General features: G+C 45.7%; 1 protein-coding gene across 3 annotated transcripts; it reads right to left on the bottom strand.

The window, feature by feature from the left end:
• Positions 1–4157: 4157 nt before the first annotated feature.
• LGALS12 (galectin 12) lies at positions 4158–18006 on the bottom strand. 3 transcript variants are annotated; one of them, XM_072638899.1, is made up of 10 exons: positions 17715–18006; positions 10790–10878; positions 10337–10550; positions 9812–9931; positions 9375–9413; positions 8866–8892; positions 8237–8325; positions 5836–5986; positions 4872–4893; positions 4671–4714 (listed from the first exon to the last, which is right to left on the bottom strand). In XM_072638899.1, exons 1-9 carry the CDS (start codon positions 17907–17909, stop codon positions 4873–4875), a joined length of 945 nt encoding a protein of 314 aa, XP_072495000.1. In that variant the 5' UTR covers positions 17910–18006; the 3' UTR covers positions 4671–4714; position 4872. The 3 variants fall into 3 exon arrangements, with proteins under 3 accessions (XP_072494998.1, XP_072494999.1, XP_072495000.1); XM_072638897.1 differs by lacking the exon at positions 4872–4893 and having other exon boundaries at positions 4158–4714; positions 17715–18001; XM_072638898.1 differs by lacking the exons at positions 4872–4893; positions 8866–8892 and having other exon boundaries at positions 4158–4714; positions 17715–18001.
• Positions 18007–26975: the final 8969 nt, after the last annotated feature.

Raw genomic sequence — 26975 nt, 5'->3', positions numbered from 1 at the left:
TGGCAGAGCCAGAATTCAAACCCAGACCTTCGGACTCCAGCACTGAGGATTTTCCCACTTGACCACTGTTGTTCCAGGCTTGTCTGTTGGTGCATAATAAGAAATGGCTGGGCAAATAAAGAGAACCATAAGTCGGGAACATTTAGAGGGAGTTGAGAGCCTGGGACTTTTCCTCCTCTCCAGGGTATCACCCCACAAGTCTTCACTCAGCTGAAGTTGTCTTAAAAAGTTGTTTGAGGCACATGTCATCATGCTCCCCTTGGCAGCATGAGACTTCAGTGCTGCACTCCACTCCACCCTCACTGGCTTATGAGTGAGCCTGGGGGTACTGGCAGCTCAGTGTGAGCCAGGAGAGGGGTCTGCCCTTAACCACTAATCAGGTAATTAATCAGCAATAATAACTAGCATTTTTTGAATCCTCACAGCAACCCTATGAGGTAGGTGCTATTATCCTCACTTTATAGAGAAGGAAACAGGGGCAAACAAGTGACTTGCTCAGGGTCACCCAGCTAGTAAGTGTCTGAGGTCAGATTTGAATTCAGGCCTTCCTGACTTCAAATCTAACACCTGATGTCCAGTGACAGTCTGGGGTCTTAGGACACCTAAGGGCGTAGATGCTGGAACACATTTCCCTCATGGGGCATCCTCCATGTCTGCATTTCTTTAGTCAGTGGAAAGAGCTGGAGAGGGGATGTGTGTAGGAGAGGGTGGATGTCCCAGACCAGGGGTCAGGCATCGTGAGTGTGATGTGTCACGGAAAGAGGACTGGGATGCTCCAGAACTACAGAGTATTCAGATCAGAGGGGATCTCAGCCACCAGCTTGGCTAGTTGAGCCCATAATCTACCTTAACATCCCTGACAAGTGGTCCTCTCCTGCTTCCCAAGGTGACCATTCCTCTTTGGAATAGTTTTCCTCCCATTAAGCTTGACTCTCTCTCTCTCTCTCTCTCTCTCTCTCTCTCTCTCTCTCTCTCTCTCTCTCTCTCTCTCTCTGTCTCTCTCTCTCTCTGTAGCTCTCCCTGACCTCCCCTCTCACTCTCCAACCTCCCTTCTTTGCTTCTGGTTCTACCCTCTGGGGTCAAATGGAACAAGGCCAATCCTCTCCCCACGAGGCTACCCTTCAGGTATGTGGAGGTATGTTCATAACTTTTCTTCTCCTGGCTCAATGTGTCCAGTTCCTTCAACCTTTTCTCACCGAACATTGACTCAAGGCCTCTCCCCATTCTCTGGCCCCTCCTCTTCAGCTACTCAACGATCTGTCTGAAACTGTGGTCCCTAAAATGGAGGTGTTGCCTGACCAGGACAGCAGACAATGGACAGAAGGAATATCGTTTCCACATTCCTGATCTTATCTCTACTCCCCCCATTTATATAATTATATTTAACAAAATAATTTATATTTATAGCTTTTAAAAAATAAAATCCCTTTTCTTGGTCCCAACTAGCCTCCTTCCCCAGCTCTGGCTCATTCTGAGCATTCCCCAAGACAACTTCTAGAGGATCAGGTCCCTACTTTGAGATTTTTTCTGTTAGTGGCCTTGCTTCCATCTTGCCCTCTTTCCCCACCTCATTGGTTGGCATCTTTTCCCTCCACAATGGTAGCTAGTGGCTTCAATCTCTCTGCTCCCTGGTCATCAGGGACCTGGAATTCTGACCAGGTTCCACAGTTGCCAAGATACAGCCCAGGCTGGTCTTATTAGAAGCCAAGAGTGGCAAGCAGGGAAACTGTTGGGGTGTAGTGGGCAGTTGGAGCGGGGGCCTAGGCTTCTAAGGGGGTGGCAGAAAGAGCAAGGTTTCTTATACCAAGACTTGTGGATGGAAAAGAAGACGAAAGACTCAGAGCTAAGAGAGGCTGAATTGTTGTCAGGGGGCAGGAAGATGGTCTCTGGTAAGGAAGACCAGAGAGGGAAGGGCTCACCTAGGCCTTGATTCAAGAAAAGCCCCAGAAAGGAGGGAAGGAAGGCAGAGAAGGAAGGAAGAATGGGAATGAGGGTAAGAGGCAAGGAGAGCTCAGAGCCAAAGCAATTGGAGTTTGCTGCTATTAACTATGAGATGCTAGGCAAGCTCCTCCCCCTCTCTGGGTACTAGTGCCCCCCTCTGCAAAATGTGAGGTTTGGACCCAATGGTTGGTGGGGTCAGATGATCTCGTTCTAAATCCTGAAATCCTATATTCAGGAAATATAAAGGCAGGGCGGGGGAAGACATTCCTAGTGTGGTCATGGCCCTAGAAGGAGAGGTGGTGGATTAAAGCTGGAAATGAGGGGAAAGGGTCCCTGGGCACATCTCTTCCTTTGTACCAGTGACAACGGGCCCTGGTACAGGCACCTGCTTCCCTCAGAGCAAGTCATATAATGCTCTTCAAGCTTAGAGTTGTGTGAAGACCTCAACAAACATTGCGGTGTTTTTGGTGGTTGTTGTCAAGCATCTCACTTTGGACAATTCTGCAGCTGGTACATTGGAAGGAGTGCTGGACTAGGTTCAGGGTTCAAATCCTGGCTTGGACACCTCACAGATGTCCGACCTGGGGCAATTTCTGGGGAAAAAAAACTTCAATTTGTTCATCTGCAAAGTGGGGATAATGGATAACTCATCTTGCTCTTGGCTGTTCAGAGGAAAATGACTTTGCAAACCTTTCAAGAATGGTAGCATGTACTCCTTTAAAAAATCTTTGTTGAAGAGTCATTTCAGTCATGTCTGTCTCCTTGTGATCCCATTTGGGGTTTTCTTGGCAGAGATGCTGGAGCAGTTTGCTATTTCCTTCTCCAGCTCATTTTAAAGAGGAGGAAGCTGAGGCAGACATGGTTAAGAGACTTGCCCAGGGTCACACAGCTAGTAAGTATCTGAGGCCAGACTTGAAGTAAGGAAGATGAGTCTTACTGACTTCAGGCCCAGGGTTCTATCCAGTCTGCCACCTAAACAGTTAGAGAAAATGAGTCTAATTTTGCAATTGTGCACCTTTTGGTCTCCATCTTTATGCTTTACCATTTGACAGAAACGGCTGTGGGATTATTGATTTAGACTAGAAAGAGCCCACCAGATCCAACCTCTTCCCTTCACAGACAAGGAAGCTGAGACACAGACCTGGTTTCTTTTGACTCCAATCATTTGTCCATTATCATAACTTTGAGTTTTGTGGCTGTCCAAGGCAGGGCATTTCCCCTTTTCTAATTTGATGCCCTTACTATCCTCACCCCAGACCCACCTTCCACGTCCACGGATGAACTCAAGTCAGTGGCGAAGTCAGTGGAGATGCTGCTGAGTGAGGCGCAGCAAATCCGGAATCGCTGCAAGCGGCAGAACGCGGATGCCCGCCTATTGATGGAAGAGCTGCGCCAGGAGAACTGCGAGCTGGTGCAGCTCTACCAGCAGGCTGAGCATGAGATGGAGGAGGTGAAGAAGGCCCTGGGACAGCTCATGGAGACCAAGGCAGCCTTTGATGCCCGAGAGAGGGAGTTGCGGGAGGCAGCTTGACAGCAGCTGTGAGGGGCTGTGGTGATGACGGGGAGCTGCTCTCAGGGGGCAGAGAGGGATCTGCCTCTGGCCCCTGTCCCAGCTAATCCCTCCTGTCCACTCACTGACCTGCCTTAAGAGTCGCAGAGTAAACCTTTAAGTAGAATCATTAAACAATGTTCCTAATGAAAGCAGCCTTTGCTCTGTGAGCCCAAGTCCTGAGAAACAGCTTCGGGGCCACAATGGGGGACACTTAGGGTCACAGATTTAGAGCTGGAAGAGATCTTGGCAGGTATTTAGTTTAACTTCCTTATTTTGACAGATGAGAAAACTCAGGCTGAGAGAGGCAAACAGGTGTCTCAGAACTCTTGTCTTCTTGACTCTAAGACTGGCACTCCACTGGACAGGAGTAGGGCCCCTGACTCCCACTGCTGGGGGTGGGGGAAGGAGGCAGCCTCCTCTCCAAGGAGCAGAAAGTCTTCTGCAGACCCCATTAGTGGCACAGAGGTTTCTGTATCCTGACCACTCTAGGGAACAACCAGGCCCCAGAGGTTTGGGAGCAGGTATCCAAGGTCACCAGTCTGTGGGAAGGTTTTAGCAGATGTCAAGCTGGACCAGCAAAGCATCAGGTAGTCATGGCAGCCAAAAGAACACCCACCAAAAACCAGTGAGATTTTAGGAAGCATTAAGAGCACCCAGAAGGAGGTCAAGTTCAGCTTTTATTAAGTGCCTACTATGTGCCAGGTCCTATACTGAGTGCTGCTGGGATACAGAGAAAGAAAAACACAGGGGGAGCTCTCCAATCACTAACCTCTACTAGGTCCCCCTCTATCCTGCCCTGATTCAGCTCACACATGGAGTATTACATTCTGTCTGGGCCTCGCTCCACACTGCTAAGGAAGTTGTCAACCCTTGGCCTAGAAGTAACCATCTCCCTTCCACTCTGAAAAATGCATGCCTGTTCACCCCCAAGTTTGACCAGGGAATCCTAGGGTGAGAGGGTAGGTATCCCTGAGCCTCTGAAGCCAACATGAGAGTCAGGAATCAGAGGAGCAGCTGACAGAGGCTCAGGCTGCCCATGGACAGGCTCCTGGCCAGGGATGCCCCCATGGGCCTTTAGCACCAGACACAGTAGAGCTCCACACTGCCACTGATCCGAAGCTCCCGGAGGCGCCCCAAGGTCCTCTGCCCTAGGCTGGCCGCCCCCACTGCATTCCCATTCAGGGCAAGCTTGAGGCCATTGTCCCTGCACAGGAGCAGGACCTAGGGAAGAAAGACAGGGACTCGTGGGCTTGCTCAGGAAACTAAGAGGGAGAGTATCCTGGGCCCAGGGAGCTGGCAGGTGGAGCTGGCCAGCTGGGATGGAGGCAGAGAGGCTCTAGGGCCAGAAGGGGTGTCAGAAGCCATGTGTCCTAGTCACCTCATCTCACCCATGAGTAGACCTAGGCAGGAAGAGAAGGAAGGATTTGCCTACATCAGGCAAGTGTCAGGGTCTGAATTGAAACACAGACCTCCCGACTCTCATTCTAGCCTTCTTCTATTTGGGTACGTTTGTAATGATGATCCAGTAGAGAGGTCTTGGATCTCCCACTGTGCTGGTGTGGCCAAGCCCTTCTTCCATGCTGATTGCAGCCCTCCTCCCCTCTAAATCAGACGGTTGTGGCTGAAAAACTCCCTCTCCTGTGACACCCTTGGGGACATGTCTCTCTGAATGGAGCTGGTCCTCAGGCAACACACATGCAGCCCAAGCCTGGACTCAGTCTTTTCAATTCATTCCATTGGTGTGAGCTTTGAGAACCCAACCTCAGCTTCCTGATACCAGGAAGCATTAGCAGGAGGCCTTAGGATACATGGTTTTTTTCCTTTTGAACAGGATTAGTGATTTCTTTGGTACAGGGAACTCTGGGGGGGGAGGGGAAATCCTCCTCCCAAGTCAGGTCCACATCTAGCTGGCAACTTTCAGCCTTAGGGAGTCATCCAGGGCACAGAGATGTTAAGTATGGTTCCCAGGGTCGCACACAGCCAATTAATGTGTCAGAGACTGTGAGACTTGAACCAGGATTTTCCTGACTCTGAGGGAAGTTCTCTCTCCACCATACAAAGCTAAGTGCATTTACTTCCTCATAGTAATATGACTACATTAATAGGATGGAAAATAGACAAGTCCTACCTAGTTGTTTCACCAAAAAAACTATGAACTTCAGCAAATGACTTCCTTTATCCCTGTCCCCATCAATAAAATGAGGCTGTTGGAGGAGATTCTGGCTGTGCTACTCGTCTCCTCACCCTCCATCCCCTGGATCCATCTGTTCTTGGTGGGGTGAGTTTAGGAAAAAAATGCCTTGCTAGTGTCCCAGCAGTCCCTGCTTCTTGGAATGCCTCACCTCAAAGAAGCGCTGTGGGTGAAAGAGGAAAGGGGCTGAGATGGGTTCCTTCCGGCCCCAGGGGGAGATCCAAGCCAACGTCCTATTTCTAAAGCAAACCTGAAGCATCACGGATGAGTGGGTGGAATCGTCCCGTAGGCTCAATATGAATCTGGACCACACAAGAGAGAGGAAAAGGCAGGGAGATGGGGAGAGCACACACTTAGCTAAAACCCCAGAATGGATTCTGGGGATCTGGTGGGCATATTCCTGCCTATCCAAGAGCTTTTGGGGCTGGCGGTTCTGGTCCTATCAGAATAACAGAGATACTACTGGGCCCTAAGCCCCAGGGCTGCCTCCTCAAGTCATTCCAGCCAGAACCACACATAGAAGACATGATGTCTACATCAAGTACTCTTTAGAAGGAGAAGGAACATCAGAGGCCAATCCTCTCATTAAATTGAGAAAATGAGGCCTAGGAAAGGGCACACAGTTATGACATAGCAGAATTAGTGCAAAATCTGGTGCTCTATTGATAGTGGGACACTGATTTAAGAATCAATAGTTGGCTAAAGAGTCTGAGACCTTCTATAACTCCCACCTACTCTCCTTCCCACCCAAAGAAGGAAGGAGGTGATTTTCCATAAGAACTCATCCACTCTAGGCACCAAAGCATTAATCTCTCCCAGCCTTTGGAATCTGTGAGCCTGATGACAGCCTTGACATACTCTGGGTCATTCTATCCTAGCCAGCCAGGGCTAAAGTGAAATAGGGTATAGGGGAAAGGGACTGGAATTTGGTTCTTAAGGAAGAGGGGTACAGTTAAAGGGTACTGTGTTTAGAGTCAGAGGTCCTGAGAATCAAATTTTGACTGTCGCTTTCTTCCTGTGTGACCTTGAGAAAGTCACTTTCTTCTTTGAGTCTCAGTTTCCTCCTCTATAGAATGAGGGGCTTTAAACTGGGTGGACTCTAAAATCCCATCAGATCCTATGAATGGGATGTTGGAAATGTTCTCCATGCAAAATGAGAGGCGTAGATGAGAGGGTCTTTAAGATCCCCTCTTGACCTCTCCATGAGACTCAGGGACTTATGGACCAAATGCTCCCTAGGGAAACCAGAGAGGCCTCTGTGGCCCCAGGGAAGGCCCCAAGCTCCTCAAGCCTGGGCAGGGCACTTAGCCCCTCTTTTCCCTAGGCTCAGTGTCCTCATCTATAAAATGGGGATAGTAGCAATTACCTGACAAAGTCATTGTAAGGATCACATGAGTTAGAGTATGTAAAGTATGATAGGAATGCTAGCTATAATAATAATGGTTACTGAATAATCTATAACATAACTATTCATTTAATTATAATGAGATGGAATTTCTCCCTGCCCCCTTGACTGCTTTGGGTACTGGATGAAGGACAGATAGCAGAGGCACAAGCTAAAGGCTCATGGGATCATAGATATGACCTTGAAGGTGAGGAAACTGAAGCCCTTCTGAGATGATGTGAATTGACTAAGGTCACACAGGCAGGAAGTTTGGGAGGTGGGATTTGAACTTAGAGCCTTTGACTCCAGAGGGAGCATGCCTTCCACTGTACTACCAGTGGGGAGGGCATTGGGCAGATATTGGTGCTTGGGCTGGCTCCCTAAAGTCATCCTCTGGGGCGACATCAGTGACCCTCTCAGGAGTTGGGGTGGCCTCGTATCTCAGCCTCTAGTAGCCAGACTTCAAGGGATAAGTGGAGTCAGATCAGAAGCCTTTTGGGCTTGACTCCCCTGGCATGGCCCGTGGGAGCCCAGGGCTACCTCTGAGCTGAGATGATGAACAGCAGGGACCTGATAACAATCCCTGGTGTGTTTTCCTGCTAGGGCCAGGGGGTGAGGGTGCTGAATAAAGGTTAAGGGTATTGGGGTTTGGAAGGAAGGGAGGGGGATTGTGCATAGCATCTTGATGTCCTTCCTGTCAAAAAAAGATAGAGTGCTTGGGCTTCTCAGGGCTGGGCTGCCCCAAGAGAGGAGCCTGGCTGCCTGCGTTTATACCCAGCAAGCCTGGAAATATGAGGACCCCAGTATGGGACGGTGGAAGGAATGCTGGATTCACATCTGGCCTTAGACACTTAACTGATGTGTGGCCCTGGGGTTGTCATGCCTCACTTTCCTCATCTCTAAAATGGGGAGAATCCTAGAATCTGCTTCAGAGACGGTCATTAGCATCATGTCCTTGACTCATCAAGAGTCTTAAAGGAGAGGCCCTGGAAGTGCCTGGCTCTTTGCTCCAGTTCTGAAGTTTGAAGATCCCCCTGGCTTCTGTCCTGCAGCTGGCTGCCCCCCTCCCCAGGTCTACCTCTGCCCTGGTCACCAAGCGCCATACAGGCAACTCACTCCTTCTCTTCCCCATTGGACCACCCACTTCCTCTATCCTGCCGGTACCTACTCTTGAGGGTTGGGACAGACGAGGCCCCGAACAGCAATGACTTGTCCTGGCCACAGGCCCCTGGGAAGAGGCCAAGTGCAGGGAACTGCCTGAAAGGAGAAGGGAGAGTTAGGAAGATCCCAGGAGGCCTTTGTCCAGAGGGTGCCCCACATGAGAAAAAGCTGACCCCAGGGGAAACAGAATGGCCCTCCCCCCACTCCAATCAAGACCAAAGCTTCTTACTGAACACCCCCACCCACAAATTCCCCAGGTGACAGCAAGAAAGGCAGCTTCAGGCCATGGATCCTCAAGCCCAGAAAAGATTCCAAGGACAGAACCAAGGCTGTCTGCCCTGGGCCCATGTCCAAGAAAGTCTTTTTCTAGAAAACCTCCTGGGCCCTCACCCCTCTGAATTCAGTGCGCATTTATATGTGCAGGGTATAAATCTTCGTGCTGAGGCTAAGTAGTCCCCGCCCTCAGGGGGTTTCCAGTTACCAGGCCTTCTCACAGCTGCCCCTGCTAAGAAAAGGGAGGTCTTCCCTTTAGACCCTAACTCTTGTGAAAGTCTTTTCAGCCTGAAATCTCCCTGTCCTGGCCTTTGGGCTCCCCAGGAATAGCAGGTTCCCAAAGGCAAGGAAAGTCTCACTCACCAATCTGGAGCTTTTCAGTAAAAAAGGCTGTCAAGGGAAAAGGCGTTGGGGAGAGTGTGTCTCCTCCATTGGACCAGTGCCCCCACTCTCACCCTCGTGGTAAGCTCCTCTGGGCACCCAGTCTGTTCTCACCCAGGCTCTCCAGCTCTTCTCCATGGAGCCAAGGAGAAGGGATTGTGGTGCAGAAAAGGCAGAGTTCCTGACCAGGCCTCGGGGCACCTGATCCTGGGCCTGGCAGAGTCCCCTTGAACCAGGGCAATGGGAAAAGGGGCAGCCCTGGACTTGTGCAAGCTGAGAGTGGGTGGGAAGCAGGGAGGGGCATTGACCACCCTTTGCACACAGTAATCTCCCCCACTTTCCCGCCCTCAGGGCTCAGGTCTCTGCCCACCCTGGAGAGCACAGCATGGGAAGGAAGAAGGAGCAGCTCAGACACTGGAGGGAGCACAGCCAGCTGCTCAAGGCCCCTCATTAGAGAAGAGCAGACCCTGGGAAGCCCCCTTTATACTCACATGTCCAGTTGGGTACTCTGTTCCACCATCCACAAAGGGCTGTCCACAGAAATACAAGGGGTGGGGGACTGTGGTCAGCAAACTTCCCTAATTGGCCACTTCAGAGACTCTAGTGGCTTTTCAATGTATTAGGGCTTGTACTGCCCAGAGAGACTATTTGTTCCCTGGCACATAGTGGGGTCTAGTCTTTTCCTTTTGTGCCTACAGGGCCCATCACTGCCCAAGAAGCCATCTGCTTCATCCAGGGAACAGCTCACAGTTTCCCCTTCCCCTCCCTCCCCTGTAAATTATCTTGTGTCTCGGCAATTGTACCAAAAGCCTTCGTCTTCTCTCCCTGAATACTTCCCAGCCAGAGGCAGAAAGCCCTGGCCTGCCCACCCAAGTCTGTGGGATGGGGAGTCCCACTGCCCCAGGTCTGGGTTCCCAGACATCCTTACAATGCTATTCAGGAATCCGACAGCTTTTACAAAAATGTGGCCATAAATGCCCAGGGTGTCCACTCTTGACAGCGGGAGCCGGTAGGGATAGTGGAGGACGTGTCGGCCATTCACGCTCACCTGGACAGAAAGATGGCCCAGGCTCTCTCTACCCTCTGCCAGCTCCCACCCACTTCTTTTAGGATCAGGAATGAGCTTATCAGGAACACTAGGCTTCTGGGAAGGATCTCAAGTCAACAGCAAATGTTGGATATCAAAGAACTCCCCCTCTCTTTCTAGTCTATGATGGCTTTCCTTCCTCCTCTCTCTCTTTTTTCTAGACACCCTGACCTCCTTTCACTTCCCTCCTCCTTCTTCCTCTTCCCTCTCTTTTCCCTCCTCCTCCTCTTCTCTCCCTTCTCCTTCCCTTTTCCCCTCCTCTTCCCTTTTTCTCCTTTTCTTTTTCCTTCTTCTCTTTTTCTCCTTCTCCCTCCCAGAGTGAGGACAGCCCAGGGCTCTCCATCGTCTGCTTCACCTATTTATTACCTTTACATCCTCATTTCCAAAGAGGAAGAGGATCAGGAAACCATCCCCTTTGCCCAGGGCCAGCCCAGGCCAGCGCGCCTCCCGCTGCCATCGTCCCTGATGCAGGGTGTTGCAGATCACATGGGGCTTATTGGTGTAGAATCGAGGGTTGAAATGAAAGGCGATGTCTGGCCGGGGCTGCAGGCTACAACCACATTGGAAATCGATCTGGAACCTGGGGAGGCCAACACAGTGAGGGATGGGAGATGCCAACTAGCCTCATACCCTGAACCCCTTCACCTTAACTCGAGGGTAATGAGACAGACAATTGGCAGCCCTGTGTCTAGCACCAAGTACCTGTGCAACTTCAGGGTACTATGGAGTAAAGCAAGTAACCTTACCCCCTTCCCCATCATTACCTTCTGGGGGGTTGCTGAGAATGGTGGAACCCTCCAGATACTTGAACCCCCTTACCTCTGAGCATCAGGTGGGACCAGGCCCTGGACCACAACCATCTTCCCAGCATGAAGGCCACCCAAAATTGTTGTGGCATAGGGGATTACCTGAACCATCCAGGAAAACAAAGTCATGAGCTAGGTGATAAGGTGAGGCAGGGCACCCACCCTAGAGACAGGAAGACTAGAGAGAGACACTCTGAAGTACGTTTGTTTTTAAGGCAATGTAATGTAATGAAAAGAGAACTGGACATGAGATCAAGAAGAGATGTGGCCTTGCACTTTCCCTCTAAAATGTACTAGAGTGAACATGGGCAAGTCCAAATGGCTTCTCTGACCCTTAGGATCCTCTTCTATCAGGTGGGCAGAGGACAGTTATTACTAACCTCATAGGGGTGGGATTTGAGGCTCAAATGAGAGCCCAGATACAATATTAAGTGCTGGATGTCATCATTGTTGTTGCTACATAGAGGGTATTCATGATTTTAGAAAAATCTCAGTCCTTATATGATAAAAAAGAGCATTCTTCTCAATCTGTGTTTCCTTCCTCACCCAGCCCTACCTTTCACCTCTGGGGTGATGTCAATGTGTGTCATATGCACTGGGGTACTGTGGCTCAGGAGGCCCAGCTACCCTTCTCCCTCATATCCCAATGGAACGGAAGGCAGAACGGTCCCATTTGGGGCCCAACCAATCGATATTTTTTGATGGACTGATCACTATTGTTTACATCTCCTGAGAGAAACAACATGATAGAGGGGACAGGGGTGTGAACCTGGAGGCAGAAGGCTTGGGTTTGAATCCTGTCTCAGACATTGATTGACTGTGTGATATTGGGCAAGCTGGTCAACATCTGGCAGCCTGAGTTTCCACATCTGTGAAATGGGGAGAGTAACACCTCCCTTACCAAGTTGTTGTGAGGCATAACAGCAACATCTAGTATTCATAAAAGGCTTTAGGGTTTGCAAAGCTCCTCACACATAGGCCTTCTCTCTCTTCTTTCTCTGGGTTCCTACAGCTATTATTTCTTACGGCACAAAAACATTCTATTTTATTTTCATGCCACGGTTTATTCAGCCATTCCCCTGCTGATGAGCACCAGCTTTGTGTTTCCAGTTTTTTACAGGTTGGTCAGATTTTAATCCCTTTTATTTTTATTTATTTATTTATTTTAAGTTTTGGGTTTTTTAAATTTACTTATTTAACTTTTAACATTCATTTTCACAAAATTTTGGGTTCCAAATTTTCTCCCCCCTTGTCCCCTCCCCCCACCCCAAAACACCGAGCATTCCAATTGCCCCCATCACCAATCTGCTCTCTCCTCTATCATCCCTCTCTGCCCTTGTCTCCATCTTCTCTGTCCTGCAGGGCCAAATAACTTTCTATACCCCTTTACCTGTATTTCTTATTTCCTAGCAGCAAGAACAGTACTTGACAGTTATTCCTAAAACTTTGAGTTCCAACTTCTTTTCCTCCCTCCCTCCCCACCCCCTCCCTTTGGAAGGCAAGCAATTCAATATAGGCCAAATCTGTGTAGTTTTGCAAATGACTTCCATAATAGTCGTGTTGAATAAGACTAACTATATTTCCCTCCATCCTATCCTGCCCCCAATTGCTTCTATTCTCTCTTTTGATCCTGTTCCTCCCCATGAGTGTTGACCTCAAATTGCTCCCTCCTCCCCATGCCCTCCCTTCCATCATCCCCCCCACCCTGCTTATCCCCTTATCCCCCACTATCCTGTATTGTAAGATAGGTTTTCATACCAAAATGAGTGTGCATTTTATTCCTTCCTTTAGTGGGATGTGATGAAAGTAAACTTCATGTTTTTCTCTCACCTCCCCTCTTTATCCCTCCTCTAATAAGTCTTTTGCTTGCCTCTTTTATGAGAGATAATTTGCCCCATTCCATTTCTCCCTTTCTTCTCCCATATATTTCTCTCTCACTGCTTGATTTCATTTTTTTAAGATATGATCCCATCCTCTTCAATTCACTGTGTGCACTCTGTCTCTATGTGTGTGTGTGTGTGCGTGTGCATGTGTGTGTGTGTAATCCCACCCAGTACCCAGATACTGAATAGTTTCAAGAGTTACAAATATTGTCTTTCCATGTAGGAATGTAAACAGTTCAACTTTTATAAGTCCCTTATGACTTCTCTTGGCTGTTCACCTTTTCATGCTTCTCTTCCTTCTTGTGTTTGAAAGTCAAATTTTCTTTTCAGCTCTGGTCTTTTCATCAAGAATGCTTGAAACTCCTCTATTTCATTGAAAGACCAATTTTTCCCCTGAAGTATTATACTCAGTTTTGCTGGGTAGGTGATTCTTGGTTTTAGTCCTAGTTCCTTTGACTTCTGGAATATCCTATTCCACGCCCTTTGATCCCTTAATGTAGAAGCTGCTAGATCTTGTGTTATCCTGATTGTATTTCCATAATACTTGAATTGTTTCTTTCTAGCTGCTTGCAATATTTTCTCCTTGACCTGGGAACTCTGGAATTTGGCCACAATGTTCCTAGGAGTTTCTCTTTTTGGATCTCTTTCAGGTGGTGTTCTGTGGATTCCTTGAATACTTATTTTGGCCTCTGGTTCTAGAATCTCAGGGCAGTTTTCCTTGATAATTTCATGAAAGATGATGTTTAGGCTCTTTTTTTGATCATGGCTTTCAGGTAGGCCCATAATTTTTAAATTGTCTCTCCTGGATCTATTTTCCAGGTCAGTTGTTTTTCCAGTGATATATTTCACATTATCTTCCATTTTTTCATTCTTTTGGTTTTGTTTTGTGATTTCTTGGTTTCTCATAAAGTCATTAGCCTCCATCTGTTCCATTCTAATTTTGAAATAATTATTTTCTTCAGTGAGCTTTTGAACCTCCTTTTCCATTTGGCTAATTCTTCTTTTGAAAGCATTCTTCTCCTCATTGGCTTTTTGAACCTCTTTTGCCAATTCAGTTAGGCTAGTTTTCAAGGTGTTAATTTCTTCAACATTTTTTTGGTTCTCCTTTAGCAGGGAGCTGATCTGCTTTTCATGCTTTTCTTTCATCTCTCTCATTTCTCTTCCCAGTTTTTCCTCCACCTCTCTAACTTGATTTTCAAAATCCTTTTTGAGCTCTTCCATGGCCTGAGCCCATTGAGTGGGCTGGGATACAGAAGCCTTGACTTCTGTGTCTTTCCCTGATGGTAAGCATTGTTCTTCCTCATCAGAAAGGAAGGGAGGGAATACATGTTCACCAAGAAAGTAGACTTCTATAGTCTTATTTTTTTTTCCCTTTTCTGGGCATTTTCCCAGCCGACTTAACTTCTGAATATTCTCTTCACACTCACTTCACCTCCAGATCCTCCCAGCCAGCGCTTGGGGTCTGAGATTCAAATGCTGTTTCCCAACCTCAGGGCTTGGGGTGGGGGCGGGGCTGCTATTCAGTGTGAAATCAAGTTCAGGTGCTCAGGTGGGGGCAGGGCCGCCTCACTGGGCTCAGTTCCCTCAGGGGGTTTATGCAGAGACCTTCAACAATGGATCTGGGCTCCTGCCTGCTTGGGGAGCCCTGGTCTACTCCCACCTCCACTGCTGCCTCCTGAGGGGGCCTGAGTTATGGGGGCACCCCACTCCCCTCTCGACCCTCCAAAGAGACTCTTTCACTGACCCTTGTCACCTGTGGGTGGAGGGACCTGCGCAGCTGCTGGAGATTCTGTCCCTGAAGCCTGCTTGGATCTGCTCCTCTCGGCACTGGGTGGCCAACTCAGGGCTGTGCTCGGCTCCATGTCCGCAGCACAACAGACCTTTTGCGAGAGGTTTTCAGGCTCTTTGGAACAGAAATCTCCTCCACTCTGTTGTTCTGTGGCTTCTGCTGCTCCAGAATTTGTTTGGAATTCTTTTTTTACAGATATTTTATGGGCTGTGGGTTCAGAGCTAGCATATATGCGTCTTTCTACTCTGCCATCTTGGCTCCGCCCCATTTAATCCCTTTTAAACCAGCAAAGTTTCATTTTTAGCTCATTTGCTGATATGTGACAAGTTATGGGCTGGGGCATTGACCCAATGGAGGACAAGACAGGGCTGCTGGGGGTTGTGCGGAGGGAATGGGTGGTGGGGAGGGAAGGAGTATTTCTACTTTTATCTAACTCTGCCAGACTCCTACTTCCCCATCTTGCTGCTCAGCCAGGCTTGGTCTCCCCAGGATTGTTAGAGTACCTCGATCTTAGAGGAGCCAGCTCTGGACCCTGCCATCAGCTCTGATGTGGAAGGGGGACTGAAGGTCCAAGAAGAGCTAGTTCCCAGAGGTCTGCTTTATAAGGACAAAGTGTGGAGAGGAGGCTCTCTCTCTCTCTCTCTCTCTCTCTCTCTCTCTCTCTCTCTCTCTGTCTCTGTCTCTTGATATCACAGAGACACATTTCTCTTTTTTATATCACCCAGGTGCCACCTCAAAATGAGGACAGCTTAAATGCCTAACAAGAAGTTCATCTTATAAGGGCACTTCCTTGGGCAGGAAGGGGCAGCCTACTTCACCATGAGTCCTCTGGAACTGTGGATGGTTATTGTGTAGATCAGCAGTCCTTCCAAATTCAACAGATATTAAATGTCTATTGCACAGGACTTTGTTCAGGGAAAGGAACAACATTCAGAGAAGAGATCATCCTTACCTTGGAGGAACTTAGCAGGAGGATAGAGCCAGTCCACCAAGGATACTGCTCCAAGGGCTACCCACTGCTTTCCTAACACAGACTATAGGAGGGAGTGACCCATTTTACAGATGAAGAAATTCTTCATTGCCGAGGCTAAATCAGTCATTCAGGATTCCACAGATCATGGGATCTTTGTGAGGACTGATTCAGGTTTGAGAGAATAAGAGCCTTTCCCCATTTGATAAATGATCAAAGCATATGAACAGGCAGTTGTCAGAGGAAGAAATCCAGGTTATCAATAACCAAATGCTCCAATTCATGAATAATTAGAGAAATACAAATAAAAGAAACCCTACTTTACGCCCATCATCTTGGCAAAGATGATGAAAAAAGGAAAATCACAAATGCTGGGAAGGTTAGTGGAAAAACAAACACTTTGATGCCCTACTGCTTCAGCTGTGAGCTGGTCCTGCCATGCTGGAATTGATTTGGAACTGGAACTATCCCCATAAAGTCACTAAGTGGTCATGCTCTGTGACCCAGTTATATCCCAAAGAGGTCAAAGAAAGAGGAGGAAGACTCATTAAGTACAAAAATATTTGTAGCCTCTCTTTGTGCTGGCAAAGTACTGGGCACTAAGGAGTTATGTGCATCAATTGGGGAAACAGCTGAACAGATATTGGTATGTGTATAAATGGAATATAATAGTATTGTAAAAACATCATAATATCTTGAGTAGTAAGAATTGATGCAGGGTAAAGAAGCAGAACCAGGAGAACATTTTGTACAAAAACAAGAACATTGAGAGGGTGACCACATTCGAAAGACTTAAGAATTCTGAGTGACGCAGTGATCAACCCCAATTTCCAGGTCTGATGAGGGAGAATATACCTGGATAGAGAGATGAGGGACTCATGTAGAATGACTCATCCCCCTCTTTTTTGAGCATGGACAATACAGGAATTTGTTTTGTTCAACTATAAATATTCATTCCAAAGCCTTTGCTTTCCTTTTTCTTTTTTCAAAGAGGTGAGAGAGGGAGGAGGTGGTAGGAGAAACAAATAAATGCTTGATAACTGGAAAAAAAAGTGGGAGCATGACTAAGTTTTGGGGAAGGGGCTACTACCTTCTTCACTCCAACAATATGAGATCACAGAATGTTAGAAATGAAGGGAAACTTGGAGATCATCTAGTTTATCATTATTTATTATCATTAATATATCATATTATTAATAATCATTAATATGTTATAATTAATCATCTGTTCTACTTTCATATGGGTAACTAAGGCCTCTCTCAGAGAGGAAGAATACAAGAGGGGATAGTTAGGAGTGTTTGCTTTGGAGTCAGAGAGACCTGAGTTCACATCTCATCTCTGACACTTATTAGCTATGTGACCCTGTGTAAGTTGCTTAATCTCTCGGTGACTGACACACGAAAGCATGCCCCCCACCTTACTCCCTTTTATTACTACATTGATAAAAAAAAATAAAATTAGGGACCCAGGGTGGGAAAGTATAAATGGCCAATTGATCTCTTTAAGACTCAGTTTGTTTCTCTCTAAAATAGGTAAGGGTGGTCTAGATAAGGGGTCCTTTTCCACTCTAAATTGAGAATTCTTTGGTCCTCCAACCAGGTGCCACAGGGTATGAGATGCTCCTGGGGAGGAGAAATACGTAAGTCCCTAACACTTGAGTTAGAATTAGAATGACAGAAATCATCTGTTTAGAGTTGAAAAGGATCTCAGAGGTCCAGTTCCATCTGTCACAATCATAGTGGTTATACAACTTGGAAGAGCTCAAATGATGGGGGTGGGGAGGGCGGGATTTTTCCCCTTGACTTGTCCAAGGTCACAAAGATAGCACCAGGAACAGTAAGGCTAACTTAACTGGCTTTAAGGTTTGCAAAATGCTTTACCAAGATCTCCCAGGAGCCTCAGAGCAACCCGGTGGGGGGTAGGAACTGAAGGTATTATTATCATCTGCTTTTTATAGAAAACACTGAGGCTAAGTGGGTAAGTCTTAACCACAGCCACACAGCACTTAACTGTCAAGGCAGGATTCAAAGTCCTGTCTTCCTGCTTCCAAAACAAGTGCTCTCCCCACTCTGCCATGTGGCATGTCACAAACCCAGGATCCCCCAACTCTAGATTCAGGGTGCTTTCCACTCCACTGTATACATGGTGCTCCGAGGACAGAAGAATCGTCCACAGCCAGAGACTAGCAGTGGGGGGAAAGGGTTAAACCTGACCCACTTCACAGTGTTCATTACTAGAACCTGGGAGATCCGAGGGCCTGGGCCCAAGAGCTCCCCAGCCAGGGAAACTACTCACCGGGTAAAAGATTGGTGGCTGCAGGATGAAGCTGTCAGGAAGGGGGTCCAGACATCCTTCTCCTCGCCACATGGAGCGTGAGTGAAGCAGGGAGAAGCAGGCAGCTCTCACTCTCTGAGGCTGTCCTATCTGAGGTTGGAGCTCTACCTGAGCTGCTGAGGCCAAGGCCAGCCTGCTCACCTGATGGATTCCCATCTTCAGGGGCAAAGCCCTTTCTCCCAACTCTTGGCCTAGCCTACTCCCTTCAGGGTCCTAATGCCCTTTGGAGGTTCTGGCAAGAGCCTGGATGGCTGCTTGCCTCAGAAGGATTTTCAGGGATCAGCCAAGCCCCCATCCCCCCAAACTCGACCTGCCAAGTGAAACTAGGAGTCAGAGAATCACAGATTTAGTCCTTAAAGAAACTTTAGGCACCAATCCATCCTACCCTTTCATTTTACAGATGAGCAAATGAAAGCCCAGAGAATTCAATTCAATTCCACATTTCTGAAGTGCCTACGATGTGCCAGGTATTGTGTTAGAAAATCAGAACACAAAGACAAAAAGAAAACATTCCCTGCCCTCATGGAGCTTAACCCCCCAGAGAGGGAATGGCAGTGGTCAAGAGACAGGAAGAACACACAACATATATCCGAGCCTCAGTGCCAATCCCATCTCTAGCAGGGGGTCTTCCTTGGTGTTCTCCATTTCTAGTGCTTTCCCCTGTAAGATCGCCCTCCATCAGCTCCAGGAGCTCTTGACTTTTGTTGGATCTTGGACTCTTTGGACAGTCTGGGGGAGACTTCCCATAAAACAATATTTTTAAAGTCAAATAAAATATATAGGATTATGGAGGGAAATTAAAACATATTGAAATATAAGTATCAAAATATTTTTAATAAAAGTTGACAGACTCCTAATTTGCCCAGATCCTATTGCAGAAATCTAGCAAATATGTTGTTTGTGAACTCTTTGAGAACAGGGACTGTTTCTGCCCTCCCTTTCCCCACCCTTTCTGAACTCTTAGAGATCAGCACATTGCCTGGTGCACAGTACGGGCTTGACTCAGAGCATCAACAAAGGCAAAGTCTTTCCCAAGGTCTCCCAGGTAGTTGGGAGCAGAGTCAGGATTGAACTTTCCTTTGTTACAGACTCTCTATTCAAGGTTACATAGGAAGTAAGTGACACATATGGGAACCATGAGATCCCTAAATGAGCTGGAAGGGGTCTCAGAAGTCATCTGGTTCAATCTCTCCATTTTGCGGATGTGGAAACAGAGGTCCCAGCTAGGGAAATGACTTGCCCAAGGTCACCCAGCTAGTAGATGGGAGGGTAGGATTTGAGCCCTCTCCCTTCATCTTTCCCCTTGTACCATTTCTCCCATTTCTCCCCACTCATGCTGGAGCCTTGACCTTAGTTGGCACCCAAAAGACTTGGCTAGATGGTGTGTAATGTGAGTGTGTGCAATCAGATTCTGAGAAACCGGGCTGAGGAAGTTAACCCTTTCAGATCAGAAGTAGATAAGTTCCAAGAGACCCATATTCCTGGTGGGCCAGGAGCTGGGTGGGGTGGGGCAAGCACCCTTTGGGGTGAGCATGAGCGTTGGCTTTTCCCCATCCCCTCAAAGATTCCTTCCATTTCCCCCTAAGCACCCTAGACCCTCTGTTCTTTGAAAGAGGGGGAGGGTCCAGAGCTCAGGAAGAGTTTCCTGGCTCTGTAGTTTAGGGTTGGGAGTGGGGGAAAGATGCATTTTTATTTGGGAAAAACAAAGCTCTACCTTCTCAAAATATACTCCTTTCTGACCCTTGACTCTGGCCCTACCACTTCCTGTCTAGTGCCCCCTCTCCTGCCTCTTCCCAGGGCTGGTGGCTTTTGGTATGGTTCCTTTTCAGTCCTGACTCTGGGAAAGTGCCCAGGTGTCCCAAAGGAGTCTGACCCAAAGCAAGACAAAGGATCTCAGAGCATAGAATTTAAACCATTTAGTCCAGTGGTTCCCATTTTTTTTTGGATATGAGAACCTCTTTTTAATAGCAAAGAATGATTGGATTGAGAAAGAGGAACACTTGGGCTCAAATCCTGCCCCTGACACTTCCAAACTACTTGAACATGGACAAGTATTAGCCTCTCTGATAGCACCTAGCTTGTGAAGATCAAATGTGATATCTGTAAAGCACTTTGTTATGGAAACAGCAGCTACTGTTATCATTATTGCTTTAATAGGGATGCCATAGGGTGGTGGATTAAAAAAATGCATGAGGATAGAAAGCTACCCTAGATCCACTCAGAGAACGGATTTCACCGGTTCAGGCTTCCTCTCAGGATGGAGGTCAGGGTCTGTCTATCTAAAACTTGTAGGGTTAGAGGAAGGGTTCTTAACTTTTTTTGCATGTGTGTCGGTGACACTTTGGCAGTCCAGGGAAGCCTACCTTGCCTTGAATTGATTCTATAAAATACCCAGAGTCCCTCCCTTCCTGGGATTGTTGCGAGGATCATATACCCCAGGTATTGTCCACCTTCCTAGGAGAGCTGGGAGGTGAACGCAGATTCTTTGATTCCACACGCAGCAATGCCAACAATAACACAGTAGCTCATACTGATAGAGCCTTTCATGTTTGCAAAGTGTATTCAACACATCTCGCTTGAACCTGGAGATAAATAGTATTATTATCCTCCTTTTCATTGTCAGTCATCTTCAGTTGTGTCTAACTCTTTGTGACCCCATTTGGGGTTTTCTTGACAAAGTTACTGGAGTGGTTTGCCATCCTTCACCAGCATCATATAATCAAACAGACAACAGAGCGGAAAATATCAGCTTTAGTACTGTCTCTGCAGTCAAAAGTCCTGGGTTCAGATCTTGCCGTTGATACTCCTGGTATAGCCTAAGCAAGTCTCTTAATCTCTCTGGGCCTGAGTTTTCTCATTTCTAAAATGAAGGAGATGAACTAGAAAGCCTCTGAGGTCCCTTATAGCTTCAGCTCTATGATTGTTTGGTCCCTGAATATGTCCTGATCACACACATTTCCTCTGTGTGTTCCTCTCCATGCATATGTAGTAGAGTAGAGAGAATGCTGACTCTGAAGTCAGGGTTCAGATTCCTCTGTTAATACCAGCCTGAACTTGTGAAAGTCTCTTAAAACCTCTCTGGACCTCAGTTTCCTCATCTGTAAAATGAAAGACTGGATTAGGTGGCCTATAGAGACCCTTATATAGGGATTTATAATTGTGTGACCCTACACATGTCCACTCTACATATTGGCACTATATATTACAGTTGTTGAAAGTATTTGCCAGGTTTGTGGACAAATATTGATAACTTCCTTATTATTTTATTTCATTAAATGCCTTTTCTTTAGCTTGTGCTCTTTGGCTGAACAATAAATGCAGCCATACCAGGGGGGACTCATGAGCTATGGTTTTGAGAGGATGTAGCTCCACAGAGAGAACACCATGCTTCTGTAGTATGTTCTCTTCCTTGCATCTCACCAGAATGCAGAGGCTTTAGCTTAGGCAGAAGACATCTTTCTTTCAGCTGCTATTTGAATTTAGTCCCATAGAAATTAAAAATGTAGGAATCAAGGGTGTTCCTGTTTTGTACCCCACACATGAGTTAGGGAAATTCCCCTAGGGTCTACACATAGATGAAGAAACTGAGGTCTGAGAGATTAAGGGACTTGCCTATGATGACCCAGTCAGGAATGTTGGCTGACTGAAAAATCTAGTGTTCTATCCACATTGTCTTCAGGGTCTGGTTTTGATGCCCACCTTAGACTCCTGTAATTTACCAGAGCACAAATCATTAAACTTGTTTCTCACCAATTTCATCACGACACTTTTTCTAAATTTCCCCTGTGTGAGTAGGTGATCCTTGGTAGCCCCAGCCACAGTCAAGGCTGCTCTGGGACCAGAGGAAGGCAGGGAATAAATACTTATTCAGCACCAACTGTGTGAAAGCACTGTGATAAGTGTTTTAGAAATAAGATCTATTTAATATTCATCATATTATTGTCTCATCAACCATTTTACATTGTCTCCTTGGCTGGAATAGCATGGAAAAAGTTAAACCATTGAGCAAAGAAGAAATGTTGAGTAAAAAAGGAGAGAGAGCCAACTGGAAGCAATATGGAGAATGGAGCTTGAGACAGGAGGGTGGAAGGGCAGAGGGCTGCAGGGACCCTCTTAAACCAGAGGGAAGGAGAGAGACCCTCCCACAACCTCCTCCACCAGGGTGTCTTCATATCTTCCCTTAGTTAAGGTACCTCTTCCCTCACTCTGGTTTCTCTCTCTGACACAGCTTGGCATTCACAAAGACCGATGTCTTCAACAGGCAAGTTCACTATGGCCTGAAGTGACCCTAAATCGCTGGGTCCCTATTCTTGTCTAGGATGGATTAAGGTATCCACTCCAATCCCTTACCTATTTCCTTGTCCCCTGAGACTTGGAGAAGGATCCTCAGAGATTGGACTTTCCTCTTGGTAGGCCCCTGGCTACTGGGCTTGACTTGAGAAGGCACCATTTCCCATATCCCAACCCTGGCTCCTTCTTCCCCTCTCACCTCTACACTCAGGGTCTTATCCTTTGCTCCATTGATTTTTGAAACTTTCCTGAGCACCTTTAGGGCATCATCATATTTCTTCTGGACAATGAGCCATCTAGCAGACTCTGGCAACCACCTAATTAAACAGTACATGAGAAATATAGTTAGTTTTCCATTTTCTACTCAAAGTAACAATTCTTGTGTGTAGCAGAGCTGGGGTTCTTTTAAAAAAAATTCTACAACTAATTGCTTTGCATTTTTTAACATGCAAGGAAAGTTCATGTGTAAAAGCTTTCATCTCTAGCTATGCCACACACTTCTGACAAGGTAGTCAGTTACTGATCAACTGTGACCCTTCTTAATTTTTTCCCCTTTGACAAAAATTCTTTAAATGAGTCAGCACAGTTTTTATTTTTAACTTAAATCTGTCTTCCTCATAATAGATGATCAAGTAGATCTATCAGGAGAAACTTCGAAAACTTTCAATAGGTTAGATCCCATTTAGATCACCCTCTCCTTCCTTGATGCTCTAAGTGGGAGCAAATCTCCTCCTCTGTTCCATGACAGAAATTATCTCAGATGCACAATTCAGCAAGAATTCAATTCCTGTATCACTAATGCAAATGCAGACAGGAGAATTACATCATTTGAATATGTCTTGAATCACTGACCAGGAAATGGACATTTCCATCTATTCTAAGTGAAGTTTATCAGATATTTTCTATTAGAAACATTTTTTCCACTTAATTTTTAGGCTTTTCTCTAAACACTTTCCCATTCCCTTATTATTTACATAGGTTTCCAAAATGGGCAATACCAACTCCTGGAATGATCTGGGGTGGGGGCAGGAGTAATCTCAGGAGGACATTGAATAAAAATAAGTGGGCAGTAAAAACATAAGGAAAGAAGAATTTTGAAAAAAACCATTTACCCATGTTTTATCTGTTGTGTAGCAGAATTAAAATCATAGTGATTACATTATTTTCCAAATAAACACACAAAATGCAAGTTATAACTGATAAGTGGTCAAGTTTGCCAACAGGTCTTAACAAGCAAGTGTTCATGTTACCATGCTTCTTGTTTTCAGGAGGTCCAGGATGCATGGGCAGGATTATATGCATGTAATGACTTGTTTACAATAAGATGCTCTATGGTTACATGACACAATATTGCATCATCAAAATTTCAATGCAAAACCCCTCACAAAATTATAATAAACTATTAAATTTAAGATGCATTATACTTTTAAATATATTTTTTGCAATGCCCCAATTAAAAAAAAAACAACCATTAAAGGGTTAAAGAAAATAGATTTCCAGAGCGGCAATGAGTAATTTTTGTTTTGAAAATGATCTGATAGGCCAAATAAATTTGGGAACCTCTGCTGTAGATAAATGTCTAGCATCAGCTTGTCACAATTTCAAGGTTAAAACAAATGCTTCCTGAATTTATCTAACTTTTCATCACCATGGAATATGTGTCTAATAAGTCCATTTAACATTGTAAAGAGAAATTTCTTTCTAGACCATCCATCAAGAGCTTCAGAGCAGAGCACTCTCCCTGGGATTGTCAGATTATAAATCTTGAGGCAGATTTTAGGAATTCTCTGATAAACTTTTACATCTTGATGAGATAGAAGTCCCCTTGGAATTAAAAAATACATTCAAAAAGCTTAGAAATAGAACTCTTCTAATTTATAGAATGTTGATACTAAAGCCTAGATCATTAAATTAATTTTATTCAGATTTCATTAGGACTGGTTTTTTAAATGATCACTTCAGTTCTTGGAGTCATGAACGGTAACATAATTATACAATAAGACTTTCCAAATCTTGTTTCAAGGAAAGCTGTGATAAATTAATAGATAGTCTTGGTTACTAGCTGTTCCTCAGGTGATAGAAAGACCTCCTGACAAGCAGACAAGACCCCAAGGCTCCAATACTAGGACCAAAGTCCCTGCCTTAGGTTGTGGCATTGAATGATTTTCAGAGTGGAAAGCCAAGTTGGAGTTTCAGATTTAATTCTCCTAAGGCAGAGAAATAAAAAGAGTCTCTTACAAGTAAACCATTTTCAGATCTTCGGTGCTGCTGTTTGCAGGATCTGTCAACAGGCCAAAGTTTTCTTGTTTAAATGATGGGCTTTCATCAGTCATTGATTCTGCCCATTTCGCCACAGCTTCCACTCCCAGCTTCATAGCGTTTTCAATCCTCATCTAGTACTTGGCCCTGGATCTTCCCAGTCTGTCCTCTTTGCCCTCGTTGGAACCTGTGTCTCCGTCTGTGCAGATGATTCCATTTTCCCAGTGAGTTCTATGAGATTTTTGACATCTGTTTTTTAGTAGAATCCCACAAATCAGAATCCACATGCTGTTTCTTCACTTATTCACGCTCATGATGATTTTCTTTATGTCACTACCCTTGCTAAACAGCTCACAGATATTTTCCTCAGCTATGTGGAAGGAGAGAGTCCAAACATACAAGGTGCTGCATTGCTTCAATATCTTCTCTTGATCTCATCACTCTAGAAGTGCTGGGTGAGGTAATGGCCCAGCTCCATGCAGGAGTCACTGTCCAGCGTGATCAGGAACCCATTTGACGAAGAGATAGGGTGAGAGAAGACAGAGTGCCTGGAGTACTCATAGCCTTCTGGAGACCTATATGTAGGGTTCCAACACAGACCTTCTAGCTCCAAAAATACCCTCTTTCTGTAATTAAGACTGTAAAAGAGAGATAAGGACTACACCTATGATTTCACCAGAATAGGGAACTCCTAGGAGATGACAATCCTCTACCACTGCAATTTTGTCTTGGTGGGTTGCCTAGAGCATTGATAGGTATAGTGAGTGACTTGCTCAGAGTCACACTGACAGGTTGATTAGAGGCAGGACCACCTTTTGGTTAAAGGCAGGATCACCTTGTATATACACTTCATATATACTTATACATGCGCCTATTATCTCCTCTGATAATATTGGCTCCTTAAGGAGAGGGCTTGTCAATTTTTATATTTGTGTTCCTAGTCTAGCAGAGTACCTAGCACCTAAGACAGAAGCTTGTGGCTTTTTTTTCACAATGGGTTTGCACCAGAACACGGGTATTGTGAAAACCATTGCTAAACCTCTACAAAAATGGGCAAGGAGAAGACTCATTAACATTGTCACCATTGAAAAAGTCTACCATTACTGGCCACCTCATCTACAAATGTGGCAAAATTGATGAGAACCACTGAGAAATTCAAGAAGGAGGATGCTGACATGGAAAAGGGACTGGCCCTTGGATGAACTGAAGGCTGAACACGAATGTGGCATCACTATTGATATTTCCCTGTGGAAATTTGAGATCAGTAAGTACTATGGGACTATTATTATTGCTCTAGGACACAGAGACTTTATCAAGAACATGGTTACAGGCACATCTCAGGCTGGCTGTGCTTTTCTGATTGTTGCTGCTGGTGAATTTGAAGCTGGCATCTCAAAGAATCGACAGACTTGTTAGCATGTCTTCCAGCCTACACATTAGGCATGAAACAACTGATTGTTGGTGTCAACAAAATGGATTCTGACCAAGCCTCCCTATAGCTAGAAGAGATACAAGGAAATTGTCAAGGAATTCAGTACTTTCATTGAGAAAATTGGCTACAACCCTGACACAATAGATTTTTATACCAGTGTCAGGTTAGAATGGTGACAACATGCTGGAGCCATGCTCTAATCTGCTGTGGTTTAAGGGATGGAAAGTCACTTGTAAGGATGGCAATGCTAATGGAATTATATTGCTTGAAGCCTTGGGTTGCATCCTGTCACCAGCTCATCCAACTGACAAACCCCTGCATCTACCCCCTCCAAGATATTTACAAGATCAGTGGTATTGGTATTGTACCCATTGGCTGAGTGAACACTGGTGTTCTAAAACCACATTTGCTCCAGTCAATATTACAACTGAAGTAAAGTCTCTTGAAATGCACAATAAAGCTTTAAGTGAGGCCAGCCTGGGGATAATGATGGTTTCAATGTCAACAATGTGTCTGTCAAAGATGTCTGCCTCGGTAATGTGGCTGGTGATAGGAAGAACGACCCACCCATGGAAGCAGTTGGATTTCGGAACAGGTCATTATATTCATATTCACCTGTTCTTGATTATCCCTTGATTATCCCTCTGCTCACAATGATTCATGGTCTTTCTGGTAAGAAGCTGGAAGATGGCCCTAAGTTATGAAATCCGGTGACATTTTCCCAGGAAGCTTCTCCAATTATCCTCCTCTGGGTCATCTTTTTGTTCCTGATATGAGGTAGACTGTTGCAGTTGGTGTGATGAAGGTAGTTGACAAGGAGGTTGCTGGAGCTGGCAAATTCTGCCCAGAAGGCTAAGTGGATATTCTGTACAACACCTGCCATCTCAGTCTTAATCAGTGATGGAAGGAGGGGCTCAGAACTGTTTATCTCAAATGGCAATTTTGGTCTAATAGTGAAAGACTGGTTAATGATTACAGTGCATCATAAAAGCTCTAGGAGGAAAGGAATGTTTTTGTGTACCATTAATTTCATGACAGCTTAAGTTATTAGTTTTTAAAATAAGTCATTTTTAAATGAAAAAAACCAAAAATCTCATGCAGAATTTTGAGATCATTGAAACAGTTTAGTGTGAAAAGAATAGAAACTTATTTATTGATGGATTGAGTGCTACAAAAGATGGTGTAATTCTGGGTTTGGGAGGAGGAAATGATTATGATAATAAAAACAAAATACATTAGTC

Source organism: Notamacropus eugenii, chromosome 2, assembly GCF_028372415.1.
Source record: "Notamacropus eugenii isolate mMacEug1 chromosome 2, mMacEug1.pri_v2, whole genome shotgun sequence".
Lineage (NCBI taxonomy): Eukaryota > Metazoa > Chordata > Mammalia > Diprotodontia > Macropodidae > Notamacropus > Notamacropus eugenii.
Note: the sequence above shows the minus strand (reverse complement) of the source record. Positions and strands in the feature narration are given on the sequence as shown.

Bases quoted from the DNA above. Each gene is read 5' to 3' on its own strand.
- LGALS12 (XM_072638897.1), bottom strand. From the start codon at position 17,909: ATGGGAATCCATCAGGTGAGCAGGCTGGCCTTGGCCTCAGCAGCTCAG. The intron at 5,987-8,236 runs GTAGGTACCGGC...TGTGTGGTCCAG, and splicing joins GTCTGTCCCAACCCTCAAGA to ATTCATATTGAGCCTACGGG. The intron at 4,715-5,835 runs GTGAGGCATTCC...TTTCTTCCCTAG, and splicing joins ACCCACAGCGCTTCTTTGAG to GTCCTGCTCCTGTGCAGGGA.